The 27246-nt window shown below is 38.1% G+C and overlaps 1 protein-coding gene across 3 annotated transcripts in view; it reads right to left on the reverse strand.

The window, feature by feature from the left end:
• Window positions 1–8403: 8403 nt before the first annotated feature.
• LOC309636750 (tripartite motif-containing protein 64C-like) overlaps window positions 8404–27246 on the reverse strand; it is a 31044-nt gene continuing 12201 nt past the window's right edge. Inside the window, exons 2-9 of one of the 3 annotated variants that reach the window (XM_082410196.1) lie at window positions 22487–22538; window positions 21381–21444; window positions 20431–20845; window positions 19183–19278; window positions 18249–18479; window positions 17473–17495; window positions 15781–15878; window positions 8404–14742 (exon numbers count right to left, since the gene is read on the reverse strand). In XM_082410196.1, the coding sequence (XP_082266322.1) occupies window positions 14249–14742; window positions 15781–15878; window positions 17473–17495; window positions 18249–18479; window positions 19183–19278; window positions 20431–20845; window positions 21381–21406 (1383 nt within the window). In that variant the 5' untranslated portion in view covers window positions 21407–21444; window positions 22487–22538 and the 3' untranslated portion in view covers window positions 8404–14248. Of the gene's footprint in view, window positions 14743–15780; window positions 15879–17472; window positions 17496–18248; window positions 18480–19182; window positions 19279–20430; window positions 20846–21380; window positions 21445–22486; window positions 23246–27246 lie in introns of those variants that run through there. The other 2 variants (XM_082410195.1, XM_082410197.1) reach the window with 2 other exon arrangements.

Below are 27246 nucleotides of genomic sequence, written 5' to 3' on the forward strand. Positions count from 1 at the left end.
TTATTTTTTATTTATTTATTTATTTATTTATTTTTTACTTTATTTATTTATTTATTTATTTATTTTTGGCTGTGTTGGGTCTTCGGTTCGTGCGAGGGCTTTCTCTAGTTGCGGCAAGCGGGGGCCACTCTTCATCGCGGTGCGGGGACCGCTCTTCATCGCGGTGCACGGGCCTTTCACTATCGCGGCCCCTCCCGTTGCGGGGCAGGCTCCAGACGCGCAGGCTCAGTAGTTGTGGCCCACGGGCCCAGCTGCTCCGTGGCACGTGGGATCTTCCCAGACCAGGGCTCGAACCCGTGTCCCCTGCATTAGCAGGCAGATTCTCAACCACTGCGCCACCAGGGAAGCCCAGCCCACGTTTATTTTTTAAAAGAAAAATTCATATTGTTTTCGTTAAAAAGCAGAATCCCTTGATATTTTAAAAGATAACACAATAAATACAGTGAAAACTATGTTTCTAAATTAAACAGATAGAAAATAAATACAAATAATAAATCTAATCAATTTACAAAAGCATAAAATATCATACATTCATGAAAGAGGAGACTGGAATTGTTTATAGTAAGACAGTCAGAAATATATTTATTTATCTTTATATATTCTTAAGATAATAATACATCTTTATGGGGCTTCCCTGGTGGCGCAGTGGTTGGGAGTCCTCCTGCCAATGCAGGGCACACGGGTTCGAGCCCTGGTCTGGGAAGATCCCACATGCCGCGGAGCAACTAAGCCTGTGAGCCACAACTACTGAACCTGCGCGTCTGGAGCCTGTGCTCAGCAACGGGAGAGGCCGCGACAGTGAGAGGCCCGCGCACCGCGATGAAGAGTGGCTCCCGCTCGCCGCAACTGGAGAAAGCCCTCGCACAGAAACGAAGACCCAACACAGCCAAAAATAAATAAATTAATTAATTAAAAAAAAAATAATACATCTTTATGTAAAAAGGCATCTAATGTAGAAATGTGCTCAAATTTTATATAACCCAAATTCATTTAACCCATTTCCAGGCTCTGTCATTTTTAAGTCATTTTGGACAAAACTTGCTACTCCGCCTTTACTCTTCCATGTAGTTTCTCATTAAGTAGGTTATAAGAAGGGGCTCTGGAGTTATAGGTCTCACTCTGTATAGGGGAGTAATCAGGTCACAACTTCAATCCAGACAACTATTTTCCCATCAATAGAATTCCTGACATAGTCATCTAATTTAAAAATTCCATGTCTTAGATTATATGTATGAAACCCAGATTAGATCATTTCAAACTGTGTTCAGAGGCTACGAAGTAGAATACTTACTAGTGGCTTCAGTCTCCAGAGTAAGGATTGCCAGATCTCTCCTCCTATTGATCCAGAAACAAAAAATGTAAGTAGGGATTTTTTTTTTTTCTGTCCCCACATTAAGGTGGTTTTAATTTTTCTTGGAGCTGACAGAGTTTCGAGGAGAGAGGAGAGAGAAATTGGGAACAGTGGGTCAGAGCAGGGGAAGGGGAGAGGAATAGGAAGCACACCTGGAATCTGTAAACACTGTACTGGCCCATTGGCTTTCTGTGACTTACTGTTCTGCCTCTCCTACCTCATTCTCATTATTACTTTCACGTGTCCATCTTGGCTCCTTTATCAGTCATCCTTTGTGCATTGTGACTAAGTGTGTTTTGCATGGCTCCCTCAGTGATCTCACCATCCCTATGGCTTCCATTATAATTCACGAATGTACATCTTCAAATAGAAGATGTCCCCCATGTTCCAAATTTGTATTTTTAAATATCTATAGGGCAAATCCAATTATATGTTATACGAACTGCTCGCTCCTAATTTATTTAATATAGCCCTCAATAGCTTCACTCTACCTCCACCTTCAATCATCTTCCAAAGTTCTGTTTCTTTTTAAAAAATCATTTGAAATAAATTTAAATTCTAACTTTATTTTGTCAAGTAATTATGGCAAAGAAGAGCAACCTAAGCACTAACGAAATGACGATGAGAATGATTTGTTTTATAGTATAGAATCAATGTGATATTTAGTTAAAAGATGATTTATAAGTGATCTGAAAACAAAGCCTTTCTAACTCTCCCCAGTCACATGACACTAGTCTTGTTACAGCTCCCCTGTCACCTCTGGTACCTCTGGGACTAGGATGGTAGGTCCAAGGCTAAGGACATGGACCGAATGGCAATTCATGGACATTCTGGATCAAGAGTTCAGGTCATTCTCCTGAAACTGGGCAGATGGATCAGAATGACATGATAGGTTAAAATGAGGGGCTGCTTGGTTGTGTTAAGGAGAACATTCATTGTAATGCTTTTCCCACACTCCCACTTTTATCAATAGGTGGCAAGATCTATTTCCTGCAGTGCGGCATGCCTGGATTATAAAGTAGAAGTGTGAGCTTTGTTAATGTTGCCCAAAGATCCCTTATACATAGCAACCCCTCTCGCTCTTTTTTCTAATTCGCAGACCTTTCTTTTGCTATAATCACATTTGACCAGGAACAAATTCAGGAATAAGAATGAATGTCAGGAGGTTGCCAAAATCTGAGAAACCCCTACTCCTGTGCACTCTTGAACAAAACAAATAGATGATATCTGATTGCCTTCAGGTTCTCTCTAATGTAATGAAAATCATAATTTTATATTAAGTAAGGTGGTAATGTAAAAGGTATGTATTTGAAATGTATGTATTAATTATGGTGAAAAATCATATGTTATAAATCTCAGAATATATGTAGTGGCTTCATCTTAATTTCTCAACACATAAGTGAAAAAAAAATCATTGATGTTTTAATGTGTTTTAATGTCTAGTACAAGAAAGGCATATTTTTCTTCCCAAACTTGTGTTATCTGGAAAATTTTCTCTTCATTTTCTCCCAACTATATCATACTTATCCATCATACTCAAGTTTAGTAATCCATTCTTTGAGGGTAATTTTGATCACTGATTCTGTATTTTCTTTGTAATTTCAAATAATGTGCATAAATAGTTATTCTCTATCAGTGTTCTCTAATAATCTGTAAGTTACAAGAGGGTAAGATAAGCCTGAGTCAATTATGGTTTTAAATATAGACAAAAATCTTAAGCTGTATCACATTGTGTAAAATAATTCCACATCAGTGCAATGATAAATGTTAAAAAGAATAATAGAGAAAAATAGGGGCTTCCCTAGTGGTGCAGTGGTTAAGAATCCACCTGCCAATGCAGGTGACACGGGTTTGAGCCCTGGTCCGGGAAGATCCCACATGCCACAGAGCAACTAAGCCCATGTGCCACAACTACTGACCCAGCGCGCAACAACTACTGAAGCCCGTGAGCCTAGAGCCCATGCACTGCAACGAAGAGCAGCCCCCGCTCACCGCAACGAAGACCTGATGCAGCCAAAAATAAATAAATAAATTTAAAAAGTAAATTTATTAAAAAGAAAGAAAGCTCTCAGAAAAGTTGAGGAGTATATATTTTCAGAGAAAGTTTTCCTTAGTAGTTTTCTTAAGTTTTCTTAAGTCACTAAACAAAGAGGAAAGTAAATTGGAATGCATTAGAATTCATAACCCTGTGTATTGAGACACCATTGAAAATGCAAGGCAGTAATGGGAGAAGAGATTTGACATATCTCCATCCAACAAATGACTCTCTAGAGGAGAAAGGAAGAATCTGGAAAGTCAAAAAAAAAAAAAAAAAAAAAAAGACAAGTCAACTCAGTCGAAAAATGGGAGTGGGAGTTGATTTGAGCAGGCACCTCACCAAAAAAGTGTATCCAAACGGCTGATAAACCTATGAAAAAGTGTTCCTCTGCATTTGTCATCAGGTAAATGCGAATTAAAACCACAATGTCAAACACAAAATGACAAAAATATTAAAACAGGTAAAGGCATGTGTTAGCAAAAAAATGGAGGAAACAAAACAATCATCTATTGCTTAAAAGTGTGTAAATTGGTATCATCACTTTGGAAAGCTCTTTGAGAGGCATAACTTATGCATTATGACTCAACTATTTCACTCCTAGTTACACACCTAGTATCAGTGTGTACATATGATCAATAAAAGGATATGCACAATGTCTTCATGACAGCAGTATTTATGCTTACTCAATTGGAAATGAACATGTTCATCAGTAGTAGAAAGAGTAAATTGTGGTATACTCATATAATGAAATACTATGAAACAAAATAATAAAAACACTACATGCAACGGAGTGGATGAATCTCACCAACATAATTTTAAACGAAAGAAAACACACAGAGAAGAGTATATGCTGTGTGATTTCACTTATATAAATTTCAAAAAATGACAATTAGTATCAGAGTATATTAATCACCAGGGTGTGATTACCTTTATGGGAGAGGGGGCTAGAGTTGGGACAGGGTTGGCAAGAGTGGAGCTGGATGTGGGAATATGTTTACTTGGTGTTATGAAATAGAACATTCTTTTGACAATTTCTTCACCATTATTCCATAATGTTTAGAGACTTCTAAGCAAGGAAGGTATATTCTTGCATCAGGAATGTGGAACTGTATAATTTTATTATGTTTCCAAATATTTTTTCAGATATGGTTTCCTGACTTGAATTCCAGGGACCTCTAAGGGCATTGTTTCCCCCATATCATTACAAAGGGAGAGGAAATTACATCAGTGCACAGCATTTTCTAAGATGTGCTCAAATGGTCTCTTCTTAGTTACTTTGTTACTGTGTGAAACCCATTTATTTTCCTTATTAAATATGAAGGGTTCAAGCCAATTTCATAAACATGCTCCTTTTCAAGGGATAATCATCTCTTTTGTTGTGTTGCCTAAAATACTAGCTATAGTTTGTCATTTCCTTTTCAACATGGCTCTATACCTATATCAAAATTTACTAAACTGTACACTTGAAGTTGTTAAATAATATTGTATATAAATTATGCATCAAAAAAGCTAACAAAAAAAAATGTTACCAGAGTTAAAAACAAAAAAAAGTGTATTGGAAGATAGAAATAAAAAGAGAGAAAAGGATAAAAGAATGAAGACAGATCGAGAAAAAGCAAAAACCAGCAGATTATTTAGAGTTTGGGTGCTTGGATCAGATCGTCAACTTTCTTCAATTTTCCAATTGATAAAATGAAAAACAATTAGAAAGTAGGATGCTAACCATAGAGGAGCAACTTCATAGACGTGAAGAGCACCTTTGCACCTTGACCAGCAGATATGTGGGAGAAACGCTGCCTGCTACCATCTGCAGAGCCGTGAAGACTTGTGAGAAAGAAAGTGGTGCATATTTTTGTTGTGTCTGTCGTTTCTAATTTTGTTCTCCTCTCCTATTATAATCTTTTGTCCTTTCTTCTCTCTCTCTCCGTCCAGTCTTTGCAAGAGCTTCAGCACTTTGCTAAAGGAGGTGAAAATTCCAGCCCAGCAGGTATATTTCAAAGTTGCCATGCAGCTCTCAGGAAGACCCCCAGGAATGTCAGAAGCTAGATTGCCCCGGCTTCTGAACCTCATTTCTTAGAAAAGCGGCCTGTTTTCCTTTCCCTGTTTGGTAAATTTATTATTTTCCCTATGACTTAGTAAAATCAGTCATTCTCTCCCTTGTATTTGTTAGAAAATTCACATGAAAAAGTGTTGCTAGAGGGGCAAGTGTCTCTGTCTGCTTCTCTTCATCCATCCATTTGTCTATCCTCCACCCAGTACCCGGAATCGACCGCCCGAAAATCCTAGGCAGATAAGAAATCCTTCAGAAGATGATGCACTTTCATGTAAAATCTGACGAGTTATAATTACCATTAAGAGATTCTCATAATTACCTGGAGTGAGATGAGGGTCAGAGGGAGCTAGCGTTTCGGGGCCGCCCATTTTACAAGCCTTAGAAATCCTGAGGAAAAGCGGGGGAGGTGTTGACCCTAGTCAGGGATTTGAGTTGTGAATTTTGGTTTCATTTTTAAGACACGCCCTCTCTGAGTTCCTCCCGTGATCTCTTGTGTTTGGTTTAGGTCCTTAGATACAACCCAGGTTCCTTTACGGACCCCAAAGGCGATCAGCATCAGCATCCTCATTTTCTTCTATGTCATCACTAACTTCAGCACTCTGAGAAAGGGTCCCTGGACGGGCGGGCTGGGCGGACCCTGTCTCCCCCTAACGAAGGGCGCAGAGCCAGGCAGGGTCACCGGAGGCTGGAAGCGCTGGCGACCCCTCTTGGCTCGCAGCCCCGCCGGCCCTCGCTCTCTGGCTCTCGGGCTCCCTCTAGCGGGCTCTCATTTTCCGCCCTGGTGAGAGAGGCGCTCCATCGTCCTCTCCCCGCTCTTGGTCTGTTCCATAGGCCCTCCCTATACTTGTGTTGTTTTTTATTTTACCCCACCCGCCCGATTGCCCCGCGAATACACCCCTCTTCCCCTCTCTCCAGGTTCTCGACCTGAGACCCGAGTCACCAGCGGGAGCCGGAGAGTCATTGTGCGAATGGGCCTTGGACTCGGGACCAGTTGGGGCTTGTGGGCTCTTCTAGGCAGAAGAAGGTGGCGGTGCACGCCCTGGCCTGATTTCCCGAGTCTGAACCCATGCGAATTGGAGAAGGACATATTGCTGTAGGGATCGAGGCCTTCTAGGCTTTTCTCTCACCTTGGAGAGAAGTAGAACCTCACCCTCCACTGATCCTTCGTGTTTCCGCGATAAACAAAGTCTTAGCCTTGGGGACAATGGGATTCTACAGGTCCAGGTAGGCGTACTCGCCAAGTCCCGCCTTCTTCTGTAGGTCTCGATGGTGATTCAGTTGGTTTTGTTGAAAATGACACATTTTCCTGGAGATCACTCATTTTTCACCCATGCACTCCTCCTTTTGCAAACACAGAAAGGAGTGGGCAGAATGTAGTGTTCTCTTTTATCTTGGAGCTGTGGATGAAGTAGGGAAGCAGCCTCTGCTCTGTAAAAGGTTTAACCCCTCCCCTGTCTCTCAAGACCTTCAGATGTGAGGATTTCTCCACTCACTTGGGGACTGTCCCAACGACCAGAGTTCTCCACCATATTAGCCCCCAATACAGAGAAACAGCGGCCCAGGTATTCGCCTCACCTCCAGGGTTTTTTCACTGGTACTAAGGAATAGTCAGGATCAAATCTTTTGGCACTTTGTTTCCTCCCTCTATCCTTTGAGGGTGGCTGGCTTACTTGAGTTATTTCCTAAGTCCAAATAATTCACAGATAAGTGGAAATACCTTGTGGTCCCCAGACATATCTGAGTCCTTTGTGTCGTGTAGAAAAGTATTAAACCCTTGTGAGAGCTGGGTGTGTAGTCTACAATTAGGAATTAGAAAACCTGGGTCCTCAGGGGAGATTTTTTATATTTATATATATATATATAAACATATATATTGGACTCAAAACTATACATTTTGGATATTCTTAGTCCTAGCAGTTCTAATTTATTTGAATTATTTCAACAAATTAGTTGGATAAATTTACAATTTATATGTAAACCATGTTTACTGCATAGGAAATTTGTAGCTAGTATACAGACCCCCCAAACATGGCTTGCATATTAATTTGTTTATCAATATACCCAAAAGGATGTGCACAAAATTTCATTAATACTAGATAACATAGACACCCCTACTATATAGACAGGACCTCATCAATCTTGTCCCCCAGTGTTTATGTGGGTATCTTTCCTAAAACTGTACAAATATTACATGTTTAATCTTTTGTAATATGATATTACAAAGAAATTGCTTTTATTCTTGTTCAGCTCGGTCATCTTCATATATGTTTAATCCTTACTAGTCACTTGTGTTGTTTCACTTTCTTCTTCTTCTTTTGTTTTTTTTTTTAAATTTACCTTGGTATATATAACGTCTTCGTTACTGGTTTCTAAGAACTCATTTATGAGTAAGAATGTTAACCATTTGTGATGCAATGTAAATCAAATACCGTATTTTATTGCCATCAATTTACTATGGTGTTTTGTATTTTGGTTGTGTATTAAAGTATAATCATGTTGTGTTTTCTGTAGTGAGTTCTTAGAAAAGTCCATTATTGTTAAGCCAGGACAAAATGACTTACAGATGGCTCCTTAGGGGGAGAAACTCAAGGGACTAGAGAAGGTGTGTGAAAGAGAGATCATAAAACACTGCAGAACTGACCTTCAGGAACAGCTAGAGGTGGCTAGCACAGTGGTAGAGATAGATCCAGGGAGACGAAGCTGTGCGTCTGTGAGTTTCTGGGGCAAAGGAGCAGAGAGGGCCTCTCAGGGTCATGTTCTCCCAAGATGGGAGTGCAAGGCTGCGATCTTAATGTAGCTCTGGCATGAGGGCTCTTCTAGCAACTGTCTCTCTAAAGGCCACTTCATGATCAGTCATACCGAGTTCTATTATATTAGGAAAGGTATTTTCTTCCCTCTGGATTCTTCCTAAATAGGAAGTGAAAAACGTGCTCTATTGATGGTATTTATATGCGATTAGTCTTCTTGGACTTTTATAAGGTGAAGATAGGTCAAGGTAGCTTTCTTCACTTCATAAGTCTAGAGGACTCAGTTGTTTTCATAAGGTGTTCAGTAATATGAACTCAACTTTTTGCCATCTTCTGGTTCTGCTTCTCTTCCCACTTCTTTTCTTGAGACATTCTCCTTCTTTGCTCCTGCCGCCTAAGTCTTGCTCCGTACATATTTTACTCCCAGTACTTTTTTCTCAGTATGAAGCTTGGTCCTGGAAGGGAGTTTTAGTTGGTTATGTCTGAGACTTGTAGGATGGTACCAGCCCCTTCACATGTTATTGTGGATTCCTTGCATATTTCAGCCTGCAAGCACTCACCCTACTCAGGTTCATCAGTTGTTCTTTAAGTGACCTGCCAGCTTTCAATGAATCCCTATTGCTAACTTTCGGGGTTCTGAAATTTATCAGATATCCTGTCCTTTCCTTCTGTTTCCTCCTCAACAGATTCTGATACCCCATGAATCTTAGATATCCCTGATTTGTCTCCATCTGTTCAAATTTTGGGACTTTCAGCCAGTTTTGTTGGAGAAAAGGTTCATGAATTTTGATATTGTAGCCTAGTTTTTCTTCTGTTTTATTTAGAGTTTTGGAAATATTCCTAAGGTACATTGCACTTCTTTTATATTGCCAGAATTCCCAAGTGTAGTTTGGAGAAATGCACTGTATAAAAAAATGAAGAGTGCCTCCAATCTGGATCGCAGTGTTTTTAGTAGTTTCCATAAGTTGTATATAAGAGAGAACTAGGACAAAGGAATTGTGGAAGTAGTTCTCCAAGGCATCATGCTCTCCTTCACTTTGAATTTTTGAACATGCTGTTTCCTCTATCTGAACACTTCCATTACCCCTTTTCCTACTTAATCTCTATTTGTTCAAGAGCAAATTGTGGAATAATTTCCTTTCAGAAAATGTTTACATTTCAAAAAATGTGCTGCACTTCTAGCAATTTCCATTGCACCATGGATCTCCTACTATTATTTTGTGTAAATATACCTATATAGCAACAGCACTATTTTAATAATTTCTAGAATGATGTTTTGGGCCAGAGTTAGAACCACATTCTAGCAAGATTATAGGTCATCATGACATATATATTGTAGAATAATTCATTAAGTGTATTTAATTTTTTAATGTAATTTATTTTGCTATCTGTTATGTATTAATGGTTTCTGGTTGGAATTCAGTAAAAGATAAGTATGGCAGATGGATGAAATAAAGGAATAAAGGAAGCTAAGTGCTATGATCTTAATGTCTGTGTCACCTCCAAATTCATATATTGAACCCTAATGCCCGACGTGATGGCATTAGGAGGTGAGCTCTTTGAGAGGTGCTTAAGATGTGAGAGTGGAGCCCTCATGAATGGGATTAGCGCCTTATAAAAGAGGCTCCAGAGAGATCTGGAGTGCCTTCTGCCAAGTGAGGACACAAGAAGTCTGCCCCCGAAACAGAGCCATCAGCCAACCACATTGGCACCCTGATCTGAGAGTTCCGGTCTCCAGAATTGTGAGAAATAAATTTCTGTTGTTTGTCCAGTTTATGATTTTTTTATAGCAGCTCCACTGTATTAACCTAACATTTTCTATGAATCTACTGTGCGCCAAGTATTGTATAGGCATTAAATTTAATCTTCACTTATACTTATTCTCATTTCATGAATGTATACATGAGGAAACAGATAAGCAATGAGTTAATTATTTTAACCAATGTCATCGTATTATAATAGCAAATTCACAATTTTAATCCATATTTGCCCAATTCCAGTATTTGTACTTTTTTGACCAAATAATGCTTTCTATTACTGATTACACTTACTGGTCATTCTTCAATGTTAGAATGATATATTAAAGTTAAGAATTGTAACTTTTATCTCTGTATCCCATGCAACAAGGCATGGCTTAGAAAACATTAGGTGCTGAATGAATTAGAAAATGCATGCGTTAAATTCACAAGAAGAGCCCCACTTGACTGGATATCTCACTATCTATTCTGGGTTATAAGCCGTACTAGCACTTCATGGCAAAAATGACATATGGGAAAATCTGATGATTTTCAGGCAAAAAGAATGATCTCTTAGACCTAATTTTGCAAATTTAAAGTCAAGGAAGGAAGCAAGTAACACAAAGTGCTAAAGGATTTTCCAAATAAATTCAACATGTTAGCCATCTAGAAGGCATATAAAATTGATAAATCTCCAGTAACTTTAAGAGATTAAAAGCATATATTTACAGAGCATACCTGTGCATGAAATTGCATATGTCAGACTCTACGGGAAATAAATGTATTATTTTTTGAATACCAAATGCCTTGTGCACTACTTATCTGCTTGTTTTTTCAATGAAAACTCAAAATCAGCTTTAATAAATATTTGTTTTAATAAAGTAAAACATAAAAATGTGTTTAAGAGTGTGCAATAGCCATCTATCTATCTGTCTATCTATCCATCTATTTATCTAATTCAATGATCTTTATGTGTTAAAATAAAAATATTTTCATATACCAATAGTGAACACTATAGACTTGGGTGACAATGATGCGTCACTGTGGCTTCATCAGTGGTAAAAAATATATGCTGCATACAGAGAGACAACCTATACTAGACGTGAAAACATGATCATAAAGGGATCCCTGAAACCCAAGATCAGACAGGCAGATCTACAGTCCCCATAGCAGCATATTCTCAGGAAACAGACTCTTGAGTCAGTGGTCCAGGTCCACCTTGTACTGTTTCTGCACCTCCTCAACCTGTTTCTTATCGTGTCCCTTCTGACTCTTCAGGATGCCTTGCCAGGATCTCCACCATGCGATCCCTCAGAGGCATATCTTGCAACTCCTGACTTGACCATGAATCCTGGCGGAACATCTGATATGTGTCCTTGGAGGTTTTTCAGTCTCTCGTGGAATCTAATCCTCATGGAAAAATAGTTTTCTGGGGGAGACTTCACTTCTTGCACATTTTCCTGAAACTTCTTTTGGCCTTTGATTTAGATTCCTTTGGGGACATCCGATTTCTTGGAATATTGGACTAGTTCAGAGTGGTGTTCTCTGAACTGAGCCATTTTCTTCTCAAACTCCTGTTTCTCCTTCTGGAAGTCTTGAATATGTTTCAGCTTCATGTTCTCTGGGAACTCCTTGTCTTTCTCCTGGTACACAGTTTGGGGTGTTTTGGGGAGGACTAGGGATACATCTCCTTTAAAAAGTGGGGGTAAGTTGTCAGGGCCTTCTTGGGTAAATCAGAATGTTTCTTCTGTGTGTTTGTGTGTGTGTGTGTGTGTGTGTGTGTGTGTGTGTGTGTGTTTTGCTTTTGTGAGGATTTTTAACATCTTCCTTAACTTCCAGGACTAATTCTTTTAAGGTGCAACATTTTCTCAAGTTATGAAACGTTTCTAACCATTGGAGTTTACACATTTCTCCAGAAATATCTTAAAAAGCTATTTTTTCCCAGTCCATCAGTGACTGAGTTGTTTTGAATGCGTGGCTGTCATTGAACAGGGGATTATTCTCCACGTCTTCCAGGAACTTCACAATGTCATCTTTCTTTGGACCAATTGTGTTGGCTATTGGGCAACACCATTTCTAGGATTTGAGGCTACTTACAAGGTCCCAGTTCTGCAAGCACCATCACAAGAGCTCCAACTTCCTCACAATCAAGACTCAGCAGGTGAATTATTTCTTGAGGTTCTGTAGTGTGAGTGATGCCATGTTTCTGCAGAGAAAGGGAAGGAAAATAACTTTCCTTCTACGCCATAAATGAGATAATCACACCTCGTCTAAGTCAATTCCATAATTTAATTGACCCTTAAAAGTAAAATGAAAACTGTCCCAAATTCTAATTTGAAATTTATGCTTTGTTTTCAGATGCATCATCTGTACTCTTTAAAATTCCCCTTGCCTCTCCAGCCTTCCTTCCACCCAATTTTACAGGGCTTATCATAAATGGAACTTAACAAAAAAATGGGTCATTCAATCAAGAGGCTTAGGATAAGAGATATAATCCAAGAAAATGGAGTAAAAAGATCAAAATGAAAAGAGAAATGGCTAAAAGGAAAGGACTTTCACTCCATAGTGCACTGAATACTTCCTTTGAATTGTAGGACTGAAGGTACAGTGAAGGATCTGGAGATAAAAATGAGACAAACCAAGAAGCTCCTTCTTGTACTCTGTAAAAAGAAAACAAAATACATCCAGCTCTTGAGTTTTTGTGAATAGGATATTATAGATTGAACTTGAACAAATTTTTGTTTAATATATTCTTGTGGAGATGTGCCTGAGAATGAATGCTTTCTAGTGAACCATACTCTTTCTGCTTTCAAATGACCAGGGTATAATGAACATTATAGAACAATTACAGTATTTTTTAGGTATCACATTATATTACAGAATTCTGTATTTCTGTCATCTGAATTATTCTTCAAATTTAAATTGGTTTTGACCTTCCCACTGCTAAGGAAATTATACCACCTTATGCTTAGTAGTATTTTATATGTCAGTTTAAATCCTGACAGTCACCATTATGTGAAGTCTTGTTTTCTGTTTCCATATCACTTTATGTAGGGTCTTCATCTTCCATTAGATTGTACTGATCGTCTTAGGGAAATCTCAAAATCAACACTATAAAACAAAATTATGCAGTAGTTATTTTAAACCTCAAAATAATGGAATTTTCTTAGGCTGTAAAGCTGCAAATCAATTACCTCTCTTTTGTTGACATTATCAGTTAGCATTTTATGTCTATTATGTTAGCTACATTTTGGAAAACCTTATCAATGCTGGAATAATATTTGTTTATATTAATTCTTTCATTCATGTATTTGTTCATTGATTCATCCTATACTTCTGTGTATCATGTTATAAGTCTGCACTGGATAGTAGGAATATAGTAGTAAATAATATACTGTCCCTACTGTCTCAGAATTGCCTGTCAAGTAGTAAAAGTGCTAATTTGAGGAAGGTTTGTTGAATATTATGATAGGACGGTATATGCTCAGAGAGTGTGTAATAAGAGGAACTACACTGGTCTGTGTAGTCACAAAAAACTTTCCGGGAAAATTGTTGTTGAGCTGAAATGTGCTTAATGACTAGGGTTTAGAGTAATGATAAAGTCTGTCAAACACTTGGTTCTAACCAACTAGGTCAGCTTTGAAGAGAAAACTAAGCACCATTCCTTTTGTTTACTAACCTGATACATATATCACCTCATTCTTTCACCCCAATCTGGTTCAGATATGCAAGTAAAGCACACTGTTTACAATGTAGATGAATCTTGAAAGCATTAAGTGAAAGTAAACAGATATAAAAAGCCACACATTGTGTGATCCAATTTATTTGAAACGACATAATAGAAAAATCCATGAAGAATAAAACTGGATTAGGGGGTGACTTGGGGGGGGAGGGGGAATAGGGAGTAAATGTTAATGGGCATTGGTTTATTTTTGGGGTGATGGATATGTCCTAGAATTAGATAGTTATGGTTTCACTTTTTGAATATTACTAAAAGCCACTGAATTATATAGTTTAAATGGGGTGACCTTTATGGTATGTAACTTTTATTTTAATAAAACTATTATTTATGACAGAAGAAAAGCAACTGATTATACTCTATGAAATATTCCATAATAAATTTTTATTACAAGAAAATTTAATTAACAAATTTATACATTCAACATGGTTATGCCATTTTATAAACATACAGTCGTATGTTCCATTAAATTACAATGTGCTCAGAGATAGTCAGATATCATCCTGTGGCCTCACGTGAGGTTTAGGACAGCAATTTGTTCAGGCGAGAATTTCATCAATTAAATGGTCACGGAACTTGACTAGTCATGGAGATCTAAGGCAAAGGAAAGGCATCAGAGGGGAGGAGAAGGAGGAAGGAAGGAAACTATATATGAGGGAACCTCTGCAAACATCATAGAAGCTCACAATTCCATTGTCATAATCCAGAAACACTCCGATCCTACCCAAAGGCCTTTTCACATACTGAATTAAGGGTGGGGAGTTTGTGGACAGAATATAATGATTGTTCACCTTCATAGAAAATAGAAAAAATGCTTCTTCAGAATCAATAATGATATCAGTATCACTCGTCAAGATATCTTTACAGACTCCCAGAATCCAGTTCGAGGAGTGTGTCACATCCACCTCCCAGTAATGCCTCCCGGAGGTGAAGGCCACAGCTCCCCAGGCCACAAATCTCTCCACAATTTGGGGCTGTCTGGGCACGCCTTGATGGTCACCTCCAAATGTCACACTTGTACCATCCTCAGAAAGGCTCACATTGTGAATGGTCATTTTCTGACTCAGAACGTTATCCACTGCAGAAAGAGAAAAAAATCAGGTCAGCAAGTGGGATGTCCATGGTCTGAGAAGCAGAGGCTCTCTACCCAATGAGTCTTTTCATTTTCCTTCCTCCAAGGAAATACAAAACGAAGACAAAAGGGAGTTCAGACTGGCTCTTCTATGAAGAACAAGAGTTGTAACTATCTCTACAGCACATAGAAACACCTCAAATCATATAGGAAAAGAAAAAATCATGCAGACATATCATGAACTCTGTGAAGTCTGATTTAATGTCAATGTCTTGATAGTTTATTTCAGGACTCACCGAAAACATTATTTTTTTTCTTTCATTTAGAAAACTTTTCTTGTGTCCTTTGTCTTTAATATGATCTAACATGTAGATTGCACTTGCTATCATGTGTGTATTTATTGGGCTATAGTCTCTACTTACTACCTTTTCAAAGGTCAAAATTTTGATACAAATCCATCAATGAATAGTTTGGAAGCTTCTAAAAGGATGTTCTGGCTAACCGTGTTCACATACCCCTTGCCTTTCAGTTGTTTTGAAATTGATCTTATAGCATTACAATTATCCTGCCTAAGCCAATTTTAGTCTTTTCTGTCAATTCTTGCTGATTTTAGAAGTAATAAATATTTCTGTACAATGCATAATAAATGCGCTTCTAATACAGAACAAATTAAAAACCAGCAATGCCATATTTAACTTTTTAAGAGTGAAATAAACTGAATAAGCACAATATTGATGGTTACTCACAAAAGTAAATATTCTATCTCTTTATACCCACATGAGCAAGCTGGCTGCTCTCCTCTTGCTCTGCCTATGTCATATGTAACTGAATATATATATCTAGCTTTGCATTTTCAGTAAACTATAGGTTGCAAAGTTCAGCCTTGATCTTTGTAATATGACTACACAGGCAGGAAAAATGTAACAACTTTGGGAAGTTATGTACTACGTTCACGTCATAAAAAATAAAATAACAATAAAAGAAAGCTCCTTCCCAAGAAGTTCTAATGAAATGTAGTCCTGCTCACCGAAGGTTGACTCTTACCTCTGAAGTTGTTCAGCATGTCTAGGATTCCAGTGACAGGCCAGGAAGTGAGCTCTGGGTTCACTGGCTGAGGCTTTTGCATCTGTACAAAATCAGTCCTGTAACAAATGACGTCAGTTACATTTCAAGGTCAAAGGCTAATCACAGGACCATTACAAAAAAGCAGTTTTTAATCCAGGATATTTTGGCAGAATTCTCCTATTTTTGGTTAATTGGATATACATTATATTCTACACACTTGGGAATATAAAAAGTTACCATACTTTTTTCTAAATATAAATTACATCAAATTTCAACTTCCCCATTCTTCTCAGACTTTACTCCAATTTTCAACTTATTGAACTTCATTCACTTCCTCTATTCCAACTCAGGTAATGCAAAGATCCTGGGCATTTTACAGAGAGCAAAAAATTCAGGCAAAGCCTTTGGGACTTCAGTCAGCAAGTTGTTATCAAGGATACATTCAGTGTCTAAAAGGAAGAGTTCACTGAGCCAGACATGTTTGCTCTTATCAGCCCAGCAAGGGAATCCAATTCCGGCCTGGCTGCCTTGGTCCTGAAGGTCTAAATTTCCAGTGGGCCCCAGGAAGCCATTAGCTCTGAGGTCCTACCTACAAGGGGGCTTGCTGTAACGGAACAGGCTGATTCACTGCTACTCCTAGGAACAAAATCACAGCCCCTCTTCCTATTAGGGAATTTGCCTCTTTCCTGCCTTTTTCACCTTCCAACTCACTAGTGTAGGTGCTTCCTCTGTGATATCTTAGAAAAATCCCTTCCCTAAGTTTTATTGTGGTGAGTCTGGAGAGGATGGGGTGAGTGGGTGGAACAAAGCCCAGAATGTCAGAAAGTTTTCAGGTATATTTGAATTCAGCCAAATGAAAAGGAAACTTCTCAGACCAAGGATCAGAAGGCCTCTAGAATCCTTTTGAAATACAACAGAAAATAGCCCAAAAGACGATGTTAATAGATCAAAAGATGTACTGTTCGTCATCCATGTGCGAGGGTTCTGCATCTATGGATTCAACCATGGATTGAATCTGTAATTTCTGTTTTATTTTATTTATTTATTTAGTTAGTTAGTTAGTTAGTTAGTTATTTTACAGTAGGTCCTTGTTTGTTATCTATTTTTTTGTTAAATTTATTTTACTTATAGAATAATACATAGATACATTCTTTTCAAAAAGTTTGAACATTATAGGTAAAGCTAAAGTCTCCTTTGACCACCATTTTTAATCCTGATCTTCTTCCCTATGGCTTGAGATAACCACTGTGTGTTATTTATTTTAAATCTAGCAGTGTGTACATGTCAATCCCAAATTCTAAATCTATCCCTCCCCTACATTCTTCCTCCCTGGTTCTAAATGGAAAATATTCAGAAAAAAAAAAATTCCTGGAAGTTCCAAAAAGTGAAACTTGAAAATGCCACATACCTGGGGACTATTTACATAGCATTTAATTTACATTTTATTAGGTGTTATAAGTAGTCTAGAAATGACTAAAGTGTATGGGAGCATGCTTGTAAGTTATCTGCAAATACTATGGCATTTTCTATAAGGGATTGTGCATCCCGGGATTTAGATTTTGGGGATGGCCTGAAAACAATTCCCCATGGTACCAAGGAACGACTATCCAACCACTTCATCAAAAAGACAACAACTTTTCCAGAAATCAAAAATCGTTAGCGTACACTCACATTTCCAATACATTTCCCGAGGCCTGCAATGGAAAAAAAAAAAAATCACGTTAATCATGAGAGTTCTTTCCTTTTGCATCTTCTTTACTATTCTTGTTTGTTCAATAAGGTATTGTTTTTCTCATGCTCCTCTAAGGAACAATCAGAGGCTATCTTAATAACAGAACTTAAACTAAAACATGATGCGCTTCCTCAGGGCACATTAAGGAAGGAAGGAAGGAGGCCAGGAAGAGTTTGTGTAATGATGCAACAACATCAGGTTTCCAATGTCAGTCATTGCTCAGTCCTATTCCCAAGGAGAGATCTCACCATTTATGATAACAATTAAAGCAACACAAGGAACCATATAAAACGAATTATAGAGTGCATTGAAATTGACTACCAGTTCTAAAAATTTTACCTAGACAATGGGCAAAACCTCAATGTCTTCAGTAAGTGTGGGATAATAGAGAGTGACAATGTATTGAGAATTACTCTAAGAAAATTAACTTTCCCCTGGTCACAGAATTCTGCTGATTTTGGATAATCTGTCTGGATAGTACTCCTGATCACACTGAAAAAATTTTGTCCTATGTTAGCTAGTGAAAGGATTAAAAAAAAACCTCCCAAAGATTACCAGGCTGTGAGAAATAAGGGACTGGACAAATAAAATAATGGGAGTCAAGGAACATCATCCCTTAGCTGAGATAAGAGTATATGCAGGTACCATTTCAATGTCATGGCAACGGTGCCCAGAATAGTACTTCTGTCTCTGAGGATGGAACCTCCCTTCTCACCTGGAGCAGCTCCATGTCAGGCTTGTGGCACATCTCAATCAGGTCTCTGTACATTTCTTTCAGACTTTCTTCCTGTTGAGTCATTCTGAATTCACTCTCCCTGAGTTGCTGGAGAGTCTCCTTCGCTTCTTTCTCCAGTGCCTCCAGATGCAGTTGCTCCTCCTCCCGGAGGAACAGGTGGATCCTCTGATACTGAACTTTGATCATCACCTTCCTTACGGCCACATAGTTCTGCAGAGATAATGGATTCAAAGAATCACTCGTCCTCATTCCCAACAGAAAACGTCAAATATTATTTCCTTACTGTCATCAGGAAAGTTCTTGACAGACTTTCTGCCTCACATTTCAAAAGGCCTGGAATATTTGCTGGTCCTTCCAGCCCGTCCTTTCTCTAAGTTTCTCGCCTCTTTTCCTGTTTAAATCAAGCCGTCTGAGGGGGTCCCAGTTTTTCTCCCTAGGAGGATTCTTCAGGGTTCTTACTCCATCAATTATTTCCTCTCTTATCCAGATCTTGTTTTTTCTTGTTCCTTTCCCTGACTTTTCTAAATATTCTTTTATTAGGTAAACCCCATACTGTGCATCTTTAAAAACATGCACTAATTCTCCTCTAGGTACTACTGTATTCCTCTCCTCACCTTCACAGACACACTTAGCACAATGTTGTCTTATACTTCATGTCTGAGAAGGTTTATTCACATCTTCAAAATGTGGCCTAGGAATACGTTTCATGCCTTGGTTTTCCCATATACTAGCACTCTTTGAACTAGTTTATATTGATCTATTATAAACGTGATTACTGATAGGTCATTTGAAACCACTACTCTTTCCAAGGAAAAGACCACTGTCCTTTACCTGGCAATTTGAATTTTGCTAAAAGTCTAAGCCAGGATTATATCTGTCTCCATGCAAACAAATAGAATATTTTTATTCTTACCTCTAACGACTGAATTTTGTTAGCTTCTTGATCCAGACTGTTTTGCATTTCTTGTGTCATTTTCCTTAAAGAGTCCATTCTCTTCAGAAGTTTCTCCTGCAAAATAACCATGAGCTTTAGTGACACAGATGATGATACCATAAATTCCATCCCCTTATGTATGAGCAAAGGCGGTCATGTAGAGCAGGGGTCCCCACCCCACTGGGCCGAGGACCACTACCAGTCCGCAGCCTGTTAGGAACGGGGCCGCACAGCAGGAGGTGAGCGGTGGGCAAGCAAGTGAAGCTTCATCTGCTGCACCCCATCGACCCCCATCCCTTGCATTACCACCTGAACCATCCCCCCAACCTCCCCCTGCCCCCGTCCATGGAAAAATTGTCTTCCACGAAACTGGTCGCTGGTGCCAAATAGGATGGGGACCCCTGGTTTAGAAAATAGAAATCTTGAGCTTGAATGATGTGGTCAGATTTTTCCACAGTAATCTAATTTGATTCTAATATTTTGAATATTAAAGTGACAGAAACATATAATGAAGAATTGAGGGGGACTTCCCTGGTGGTGCAGTGGTTAAGAATCTGCCTGCCAATGCAGGGGACACAGGTTAGATCCCTGGTCCTGGAAGACCCCACATGCTGCGGAGCAACTAAGCCTGTGTGCTCTAGTGAGCCTGTGCTCTAGACCCCATAAGCCACAACTACTGAGCTCGCGAGCCACAAGTACTGAAGCCTGAGTGCCTAGAGCCCATGCTCTGCAACAAGAGAAGCTACTGCAATGAGAAGCCTGTGCACCACAGCGAAGAGTAGCCCCCGCTCTCTGCAACTAGAGAAAGCCCACACGCAGCAACAAAGACCCAATGCAGCCAAAAATAAATTAATTAATTAAAAATTTAAAAAAGAAAGAAAGAATTGGGGGAACTTTACAGATAATGGAATCTCTCATTTCCATGCGAGAAATGAAATTTCTCATGTCCTAAGAAATTGAGACTCAGATTTTTATATAACTTGACTAAGGATGCGTCAACCTCACGTCAGGAGCCAGTGTGCCTGGTGCTGCCACATGCCCCAGGATACAGCAGTTCCACGTGTTTGGACAATTGCGCAACAACATTAAAACGATACACTTACATGATCTACACTGAAAAATCCCCACCTCCACCATCTCCATCCCCATCAGCTTCATTATCATCTTCATCTTTCTCTCTGATTTAGGAGCCTATAGGTTCCTAATTGCTTTAGAAGCATCACCTACCCGGTATTCCTCAGCAGCCCATTGTACTGGACGGTGGTTGTGAGCTGCATGCTCTGGGGACGCAGAGCAGGGGCCACAGAGCAGGGTCTTGTCAACCTCACAGAAGAGTCCTTTGGCTTCTTTGTGTGTCATGCAGATCTGCGCCTCCGAGCTGTTGGTTTGTTTAGCTGCGTCCTGTCTGGCGAGGGAAGCCAGCCTCTTGAGTACAATATTGGTTTTGAAATCGGGCTTCTCTGATAGTGCCCTGCACTCAGGGCAGCTCTTTGGAGTCTGGTCTTCCTCCCAGCAGAGGTACAGGCAGGGACGGCAAAAGCTGTGCCCACAGTCTATGGTGACGGGGTCTATGAAGTAGTTCATACAGATGGAGCAGGTTAGTTCATTCTGGAAGACTTGCAATGTGTCTGAATCCATGTTTCTGAAAATTCAAGACAGAAATAGAGAGGGTAAGAGAGAAAGTCTTTCTTCTGCCCTAATAAGGGAAAATAAAGCCTTAGGACAAAATACTGTTTGTTTGAACTCTATCTAATTTACCTATTTGCTAACCCTCAGTACAAACCTAGAAATGGTGAATACAGACAGGTTCATGCTGATACAAATGATAAAATTAGATAAGCGAGTCCCTAGCAACTTTTTGGTTTAAAATAAACCGTGTTCTCAGTCATACCTAAATTACGCGGATGTGCTTAAAGCTTAGACCAGAGGGTAAATGGTAAGATGACTCCAGAGTTACTTTTATTGGCTGATTGGTACAGAAGCACATATATAATCTCAATCTGTCTCTCTCTCTCTCTCTCCATGACTCCATGACTGGAACCAATACTTGCACACACTTTGTCTCTATGCTAACGTTCTCTATGTCTCCTGCCTCTGAACTGACAGATGTGCTTTTCTAAAGACAAATAAAATTGTTTAGAATAATTTAAACTTAATATAATCAATGTTGGCTTTACCTTTGGCATCTTAAAACTATAAACATTTCAGTGTTTGCTTCCAACTTAAATAGCAAAACTCCTCCTTTCAAGACAGAAAGGAAAAAAATATGTTATTTCTAGTTCAGGAAAACAATTTTTCCTGGAGTCAGTTCAGATCATCAGAGCACTTCACATTTTGAACTAGTGAATGTTCAAGCTATAACTGTAATCAGTAAAAATTAATCAGTTATTTTTTAAAACCAAAGAAAAAATCTGAATATACATGAGGATTTTCTCTCTACAGTAGAAATTCCAAAGATGTAGTTAATGGAAGCAACATCATATCCTCTTTGTTTCTGATATTTCCCTATTTGACCAATGCCACTTCTTGGGAGTCCCTATGAGTTCATTGGATCTATCCTGAACACTTTTCAAATCTAGACTGCAAACTGAAGTCTTTAAAAATATAGCGCCTTTATTCTGGCATGGACATATATACACTACCAAATGTAAAACTGATAGCTAGTGGGAAGCAGCCGCATAGCACAGGGATATCAGCTCGGTGCTTTGTGACCACCTAGAGGGGTGGGATAGGGAGGGTGGGAGGGAGGGAGACGCAAGAGGGAAGAGATATGGGGATATGTTTATATGTATAGCTGATTCACTCTGTTATAAAGCAGAAACTAACCCACCATTGTAAAGCAATTATACTCCAATAAAAATGTTTAAAAATATATATATAGCGCATATGACCTTTGCAGGAAGATATTCTAATTAAGTCAACACATTTAACTCTTATGTTCATCTGTATAAAGACTATGAAATGTATACATTATGTTGAACATTTTAGGTGTTCTCCGTGTTTCATAAATACATATGTCTGTAGAAATCTCATTTAAAACCTAAAAACATCTAATATCATGTAAGGTAACGGAATAAAAATGATTACATATGTTAATATTACAAATATCAATATATTACAATTGCTCTAGTTACAGATATTTTAAATATTGAGGTCATTTAAAAAAAACTAAGACAACTACTTGTTTGCTTGGACAAAACCCAAGCAGGCCAATAGGTAAATGGAAAGGATTTGGATGAGAGGAAATAGGCATGAAGATATTTACAATCAATTCCGTACTTACCAGAGTCCACTGTGAGCGGTCTCACTTCTGGAAGGCTGCACGTCCTGGAAATCTGTGGATATCAGGGTCAACAAGAACTGTCCAACACCTGGTAGCTGCACTTTCCCTCAGTCCCCCTGAGAGAAGCAGTCACCCCTGGGCAAAGTTGCCTTTTAAAGGATTAGACTCTCCTGAGGCCACACCTACTTCTTGAGATTGGATAATACCTTCAAAGGGAAGTGGAAAATACTGATAAGTTTACTCAGAAAGGTGTGAAAATGGCTGATTGGGTTTTCAGTATATAGAAAACCCAATCTTAGGGGGCTGAGACCCTAAAAGAATATAGACTTCTTTTGGGGTAAATGAAAAAAAAAAAATTGGTGAAAACTTTTAAACAAAATACTTTATGTATGTTATATATACATACATAATATATACATCAATGTATATGTTTATATTAATATGAATATAATATAGTAATTATTTACACAATAATTATGTGAGTAATTATATTTAATACAATGCATAAAGATGATTGTTTTTTACTGAGGTATATTTGACATATAACCTCATATAACTTTCAGGTATATAACGTAATGATTTGCTATTTGCATATATTGTAAAATGATCACCATATTAGTTAACATTCATCACAATACGTAGTTAAAAATTATTTTTCTCGTTATGAGAACTTTTAAGATCTATTCTCCTAGCAACTTTTAAATATGCATTACAGTATTATTATCTGTAGTTACTATGTTATACATACTGTAGAATTTTTTTTTTTATAATTTTAGCAATTTCATGCATCTTTATTTATTTATTTTATTTATTTATGGCTGTGTTGGGTCTTCGTTTCTGTGTGACGGCTTTCTCTAGTTGTGGCAAGTGGGGGCCACTCCTCATCGCGGTGCACGGGCCTCTCACTATTGCGGCCTCTCTTGTTGCGGAGCACAGGCTCCAGACGTGCAGGCTCAGTAGTTGTGGCTCACGAGCCTAATTGCTCCGTGGCATGTGGGATCTTCCCAGACCAGGGCTCGAACCCGTGTCCCCTGCATTGGCAGGCAGATTCTCAACCACTGCGCCACCAGGGATGCCCCTAGAATATTATTTTTAACAGACGTGCCATAGTACCTGTATTTTGCTGACACCTATCACAGTTTATCAAATTACCAACGCTTACATACATGTTATTTCACTAAATTACCTATTGTTTGTTAATTGAAGCACTACTTATAAAAAAACATGAAAATAAATTGACCTTGCTAGAAATTTTTAAAGTGAAAGTATAAAGAAGGTCAATTTTTTTTTGAATTTTTGAATTTTATTTTATTTATTTTTTATACAGCAGGTTCTTATTAGTCATCCATTTTATACACATCAGTGTATACATGTCAATCCCAATCTCCCAATTCATCCCACCACCACCCCCACCCCCCGCCACTTTCCCCCCTTGGTGTCCATACGTTTGTTCTCTACATCTGTGTCTCAATTTCTGCTCTGCAAACTGGTTCATCTGTACCATTTTTCTAGGTTCCACATATATGCGTTAATATACGATATTTATTTTTCACTTTCTGACTTACTTCACTCTGTATGACAGTCTCTAGATCCAACCATGTCTCTACAAATGACCCAATTTCGTTCCTTTTTATAGCTGAGTAATATTCCATTGTATATATGTACCACAACTTCTTTATCTATTTGTCTGTTGATGGGCATTTAGGTTGGTCCATGACCTGGTTATTGTAAATAGTGCTGCAATGAACATTGGGGTGCCTGTGTCTTTTTGAATTATGGTTTTCCCTGTGTATATGCCCAGTAGTGGGATTGCTGGGTCATATGGTAATTCTATTTTTAGAATTGGAACAGTATGGAAGCTCCATACTGTTCTCCATAGTGGCTGTATCAATTTACATTCCCACCAACAGTGCAAGAGGGTTCCCTTTTCTCCACACCCTTTCCAGCATTTGTTATTTGTAGATTTTCTGATGATGCCCATTCTAACTGGTGTGAGGTGATACCTCATTGTAGTATTGATTTGCATTTCTCTAATAATTAGTGATGTTGAGCAGCTTTTCATTTGCTTCTTGGCCATCTATACGTCTTCTTTGGAGAAATGTCTATTTAGGTCTTCTGCCCATTTTTGGATTGGGTTGTTTGTTTCTTTAATATTGAGCTGCATAAGCTGTTTATATATTTTGGAGATTAATCTTTGTCCATTGATTCGTTTGCAAATATTTGCTCCCATTCTGAGGGCTGACTTTTCATCTTGTTTATAGTTTCCTTTGCTGTGCAAAAGCTTTTAAGTTTCATTAGGTCCCATTTGCTTATTTTTGTTTTTATTTCCATTACTCTAGGAGATGGATCAAAAAAGATCTTGCTGTGATTGATGTCAAAGAGTGTTCTTCCTATGTTTTCCTCTAAGAGCTTTAGAGTGTCCAGTCTTACATTTAGGTCTCTAATCCATTTTGAGTTTATTTTTGTGTATGGTGTTAGGGAGTGTTGTAAATTCATTCATTTACATGTAGCTGTCCAGTTTTCCCAGCACCACTTATTGAAGAGGCTGTCTTTTCTCCAGTGTATATCCTTCTTTCCTTTGTCATAGATTAGTTGACCATAGGTGCGTGGGTTTATCTCTGGGCTTTCTATCCTGTTCCATTGATCTATATTTCTATTTTTGTGCTGGTACCATATTGTCTTGATTACTGTAGCTGTGTAGTATAGTCTGAAGTCAGAGAGTCTGATTCCTCCAGCTCTGCTTTTTTCCCTTAAGACCACTTTCGCTATTCAGGATCTTTTGTGTCTCCATACAAATTTAAAATTTTTTTGTTCTAGTTCTGTAAAAATGCCATTGGTAATTTGATAGGGATGGCATTGAATCTATAGATTGCTTTGGGTAGTAGAGTCATTTTCACAATATTTATTCTTCCAATCCAAGAACATGATATATCTCTCCATCTGTTTGTATCATCTTTGATTTCTTTCATCAGTGTCATATGTTTCTGCACACATGTCTTTTTTCTCCCTAGGTAGGTTTATTCCTAGGTATTTTATTTTTTTGTTGCAATGGTAAATGGGAGTGTTTCCTTAATTTCTCTTTCAGATTTCTCATCATTAGTGTATAGGAATGCAAGAGATTTCTGTGCATTAATTTTGTATCCTGCTACTTTACCAAGTTCATTGATTAGCTCTAGTAGTTTTCTCATGGCATCTTTAGGATTTTCTCTATATAGTATCATATCATCTGCAAACAGTGACAGTTTTACTTCTTTTCCAATTTGCATCATTTTATTTCTTTTTCTTTTCTGGTTTCCAAGGCTCAGACTTCCAAAACTATGTTGAATAATAGTGGCAAGAGTGGACATCCTTGTCTTACTCCTGATCTTAGAGGAAATGCTTTCAATTTTTCACGATTGAGAATGATGTTTGCTGTGGGTTTGTCACATATGGCCTTTATGATGTTGAGGTAGGTTCCCTCTATGCCCACTTTCTGGAGAGTTTTTATCATAAATGGGTGTTGAATTTTGTCAAAAGCTTTTTCTGCATCTATTGAGATGATCATATGGTTTTTATTCTTCAATTTGTTAATATGGTGTATCATGTTGATTGATTTGCATATATTGAAGAATCCTTGCATCCCTGGGTTAAATCCCATTTGACCATGGTGTATGATCCTTTTAATGTGCTGTTGGATTCTGTTTGCTAGTATTTTGTTGAGGATTTTTGCATCTATATTCATCAGTGATATTGGTCTGTAGTTTTCTTTTTTTGTAGTATCTTTGTCTGGTTTTGCTATCATGGTGATGGTAGCCTCATAGAATGAGTTTGGGAGTGTTCCTTCCTATGCAATTTCTTGGAAGTATTTGAGAATAATGGGTGTTAGCTCTTCTCTAAATGTTTGATAGAATTCACCTGTGAAGTCATCTGGTCCTGGACTTCTGTTTGTTGGAAGATTTTTAATCACAGTTTTAATTTCATTACTTGTGATTGTTCTGTTCATATTTTCTATTTCCTCCTGTTTCAGTCTTGGAAGTTTATACCTTTCTAAAAATTTGTCCATTTCTTCCAGGTTGTCCATTTTATTGGCGGAACGTTGCTTGTAGTAATCTCTTAGGATGCTTTGTATTTCTGTGGTGTCTGTTGTAACTTCTCCTTTTTCATTTCTAATTTTATTGATTTGAGTCCTCTCCCTCTTTTTCTTGATGAATCTGGCTAATGGTTTATCAATTTTGTTTATCTTCTCAAAGAACCAGCTTTAATTTTATTGATCTTTGATATTGATTTATTTCATTCATTTCTATTTCATTTATTTCTGCTCTGATCTTTATGATTTCTTTCCTTCTACTTACTTTGGGTTTTGTTTGTTCTTCTTTCTCTAATTCCTTAGGTGTAAGGTTCAGTTGCTTATTTGAGATGTTTGTTGTTTCTTGAGGTAGGATAGTCTTGGTGTAAACTTCCCTGTTAGAACTGTTTTTTCTTCATCCCATAGGTTTTGGATCATCGTGTTTTCATTGTCATTTGTCTCCAGGTATTTTTTGATTTCCTCTTTGATTACTTCAGTGATCTCTTGGTTATTTAGTAACGTATTGTTTAGCCTCCATGTGTTTGTGTTTTTTACGTTTTTTTCCCGTAATTCATTTCTAATCTCATAGCGTTGTGGTCAGAAAAGATGCTTGATATGATTTCAATTTTCTTAAATTTACTGAGGCTTGCTTTGTGACCCAATTTGTGATCTATCCTGGAGAATGTTCCGTGCGCACTTGAGAAGAAATTGTAAT

The sequence above is a fragment of the Balaenoptera physalus genome (assembly GCF_965194825.1).
Source record: "Balaenoptera physalus genome assembly, chromosome: 10".
In the NCBI taxonomy this organism is placed as follows: domain Eukaryota; kingdom Metazoa; phylum Chordata; class Mammalia; order Artiodactyla; family Balaenopteridae; genus Balaenoptera; species Balaenoptera physalus.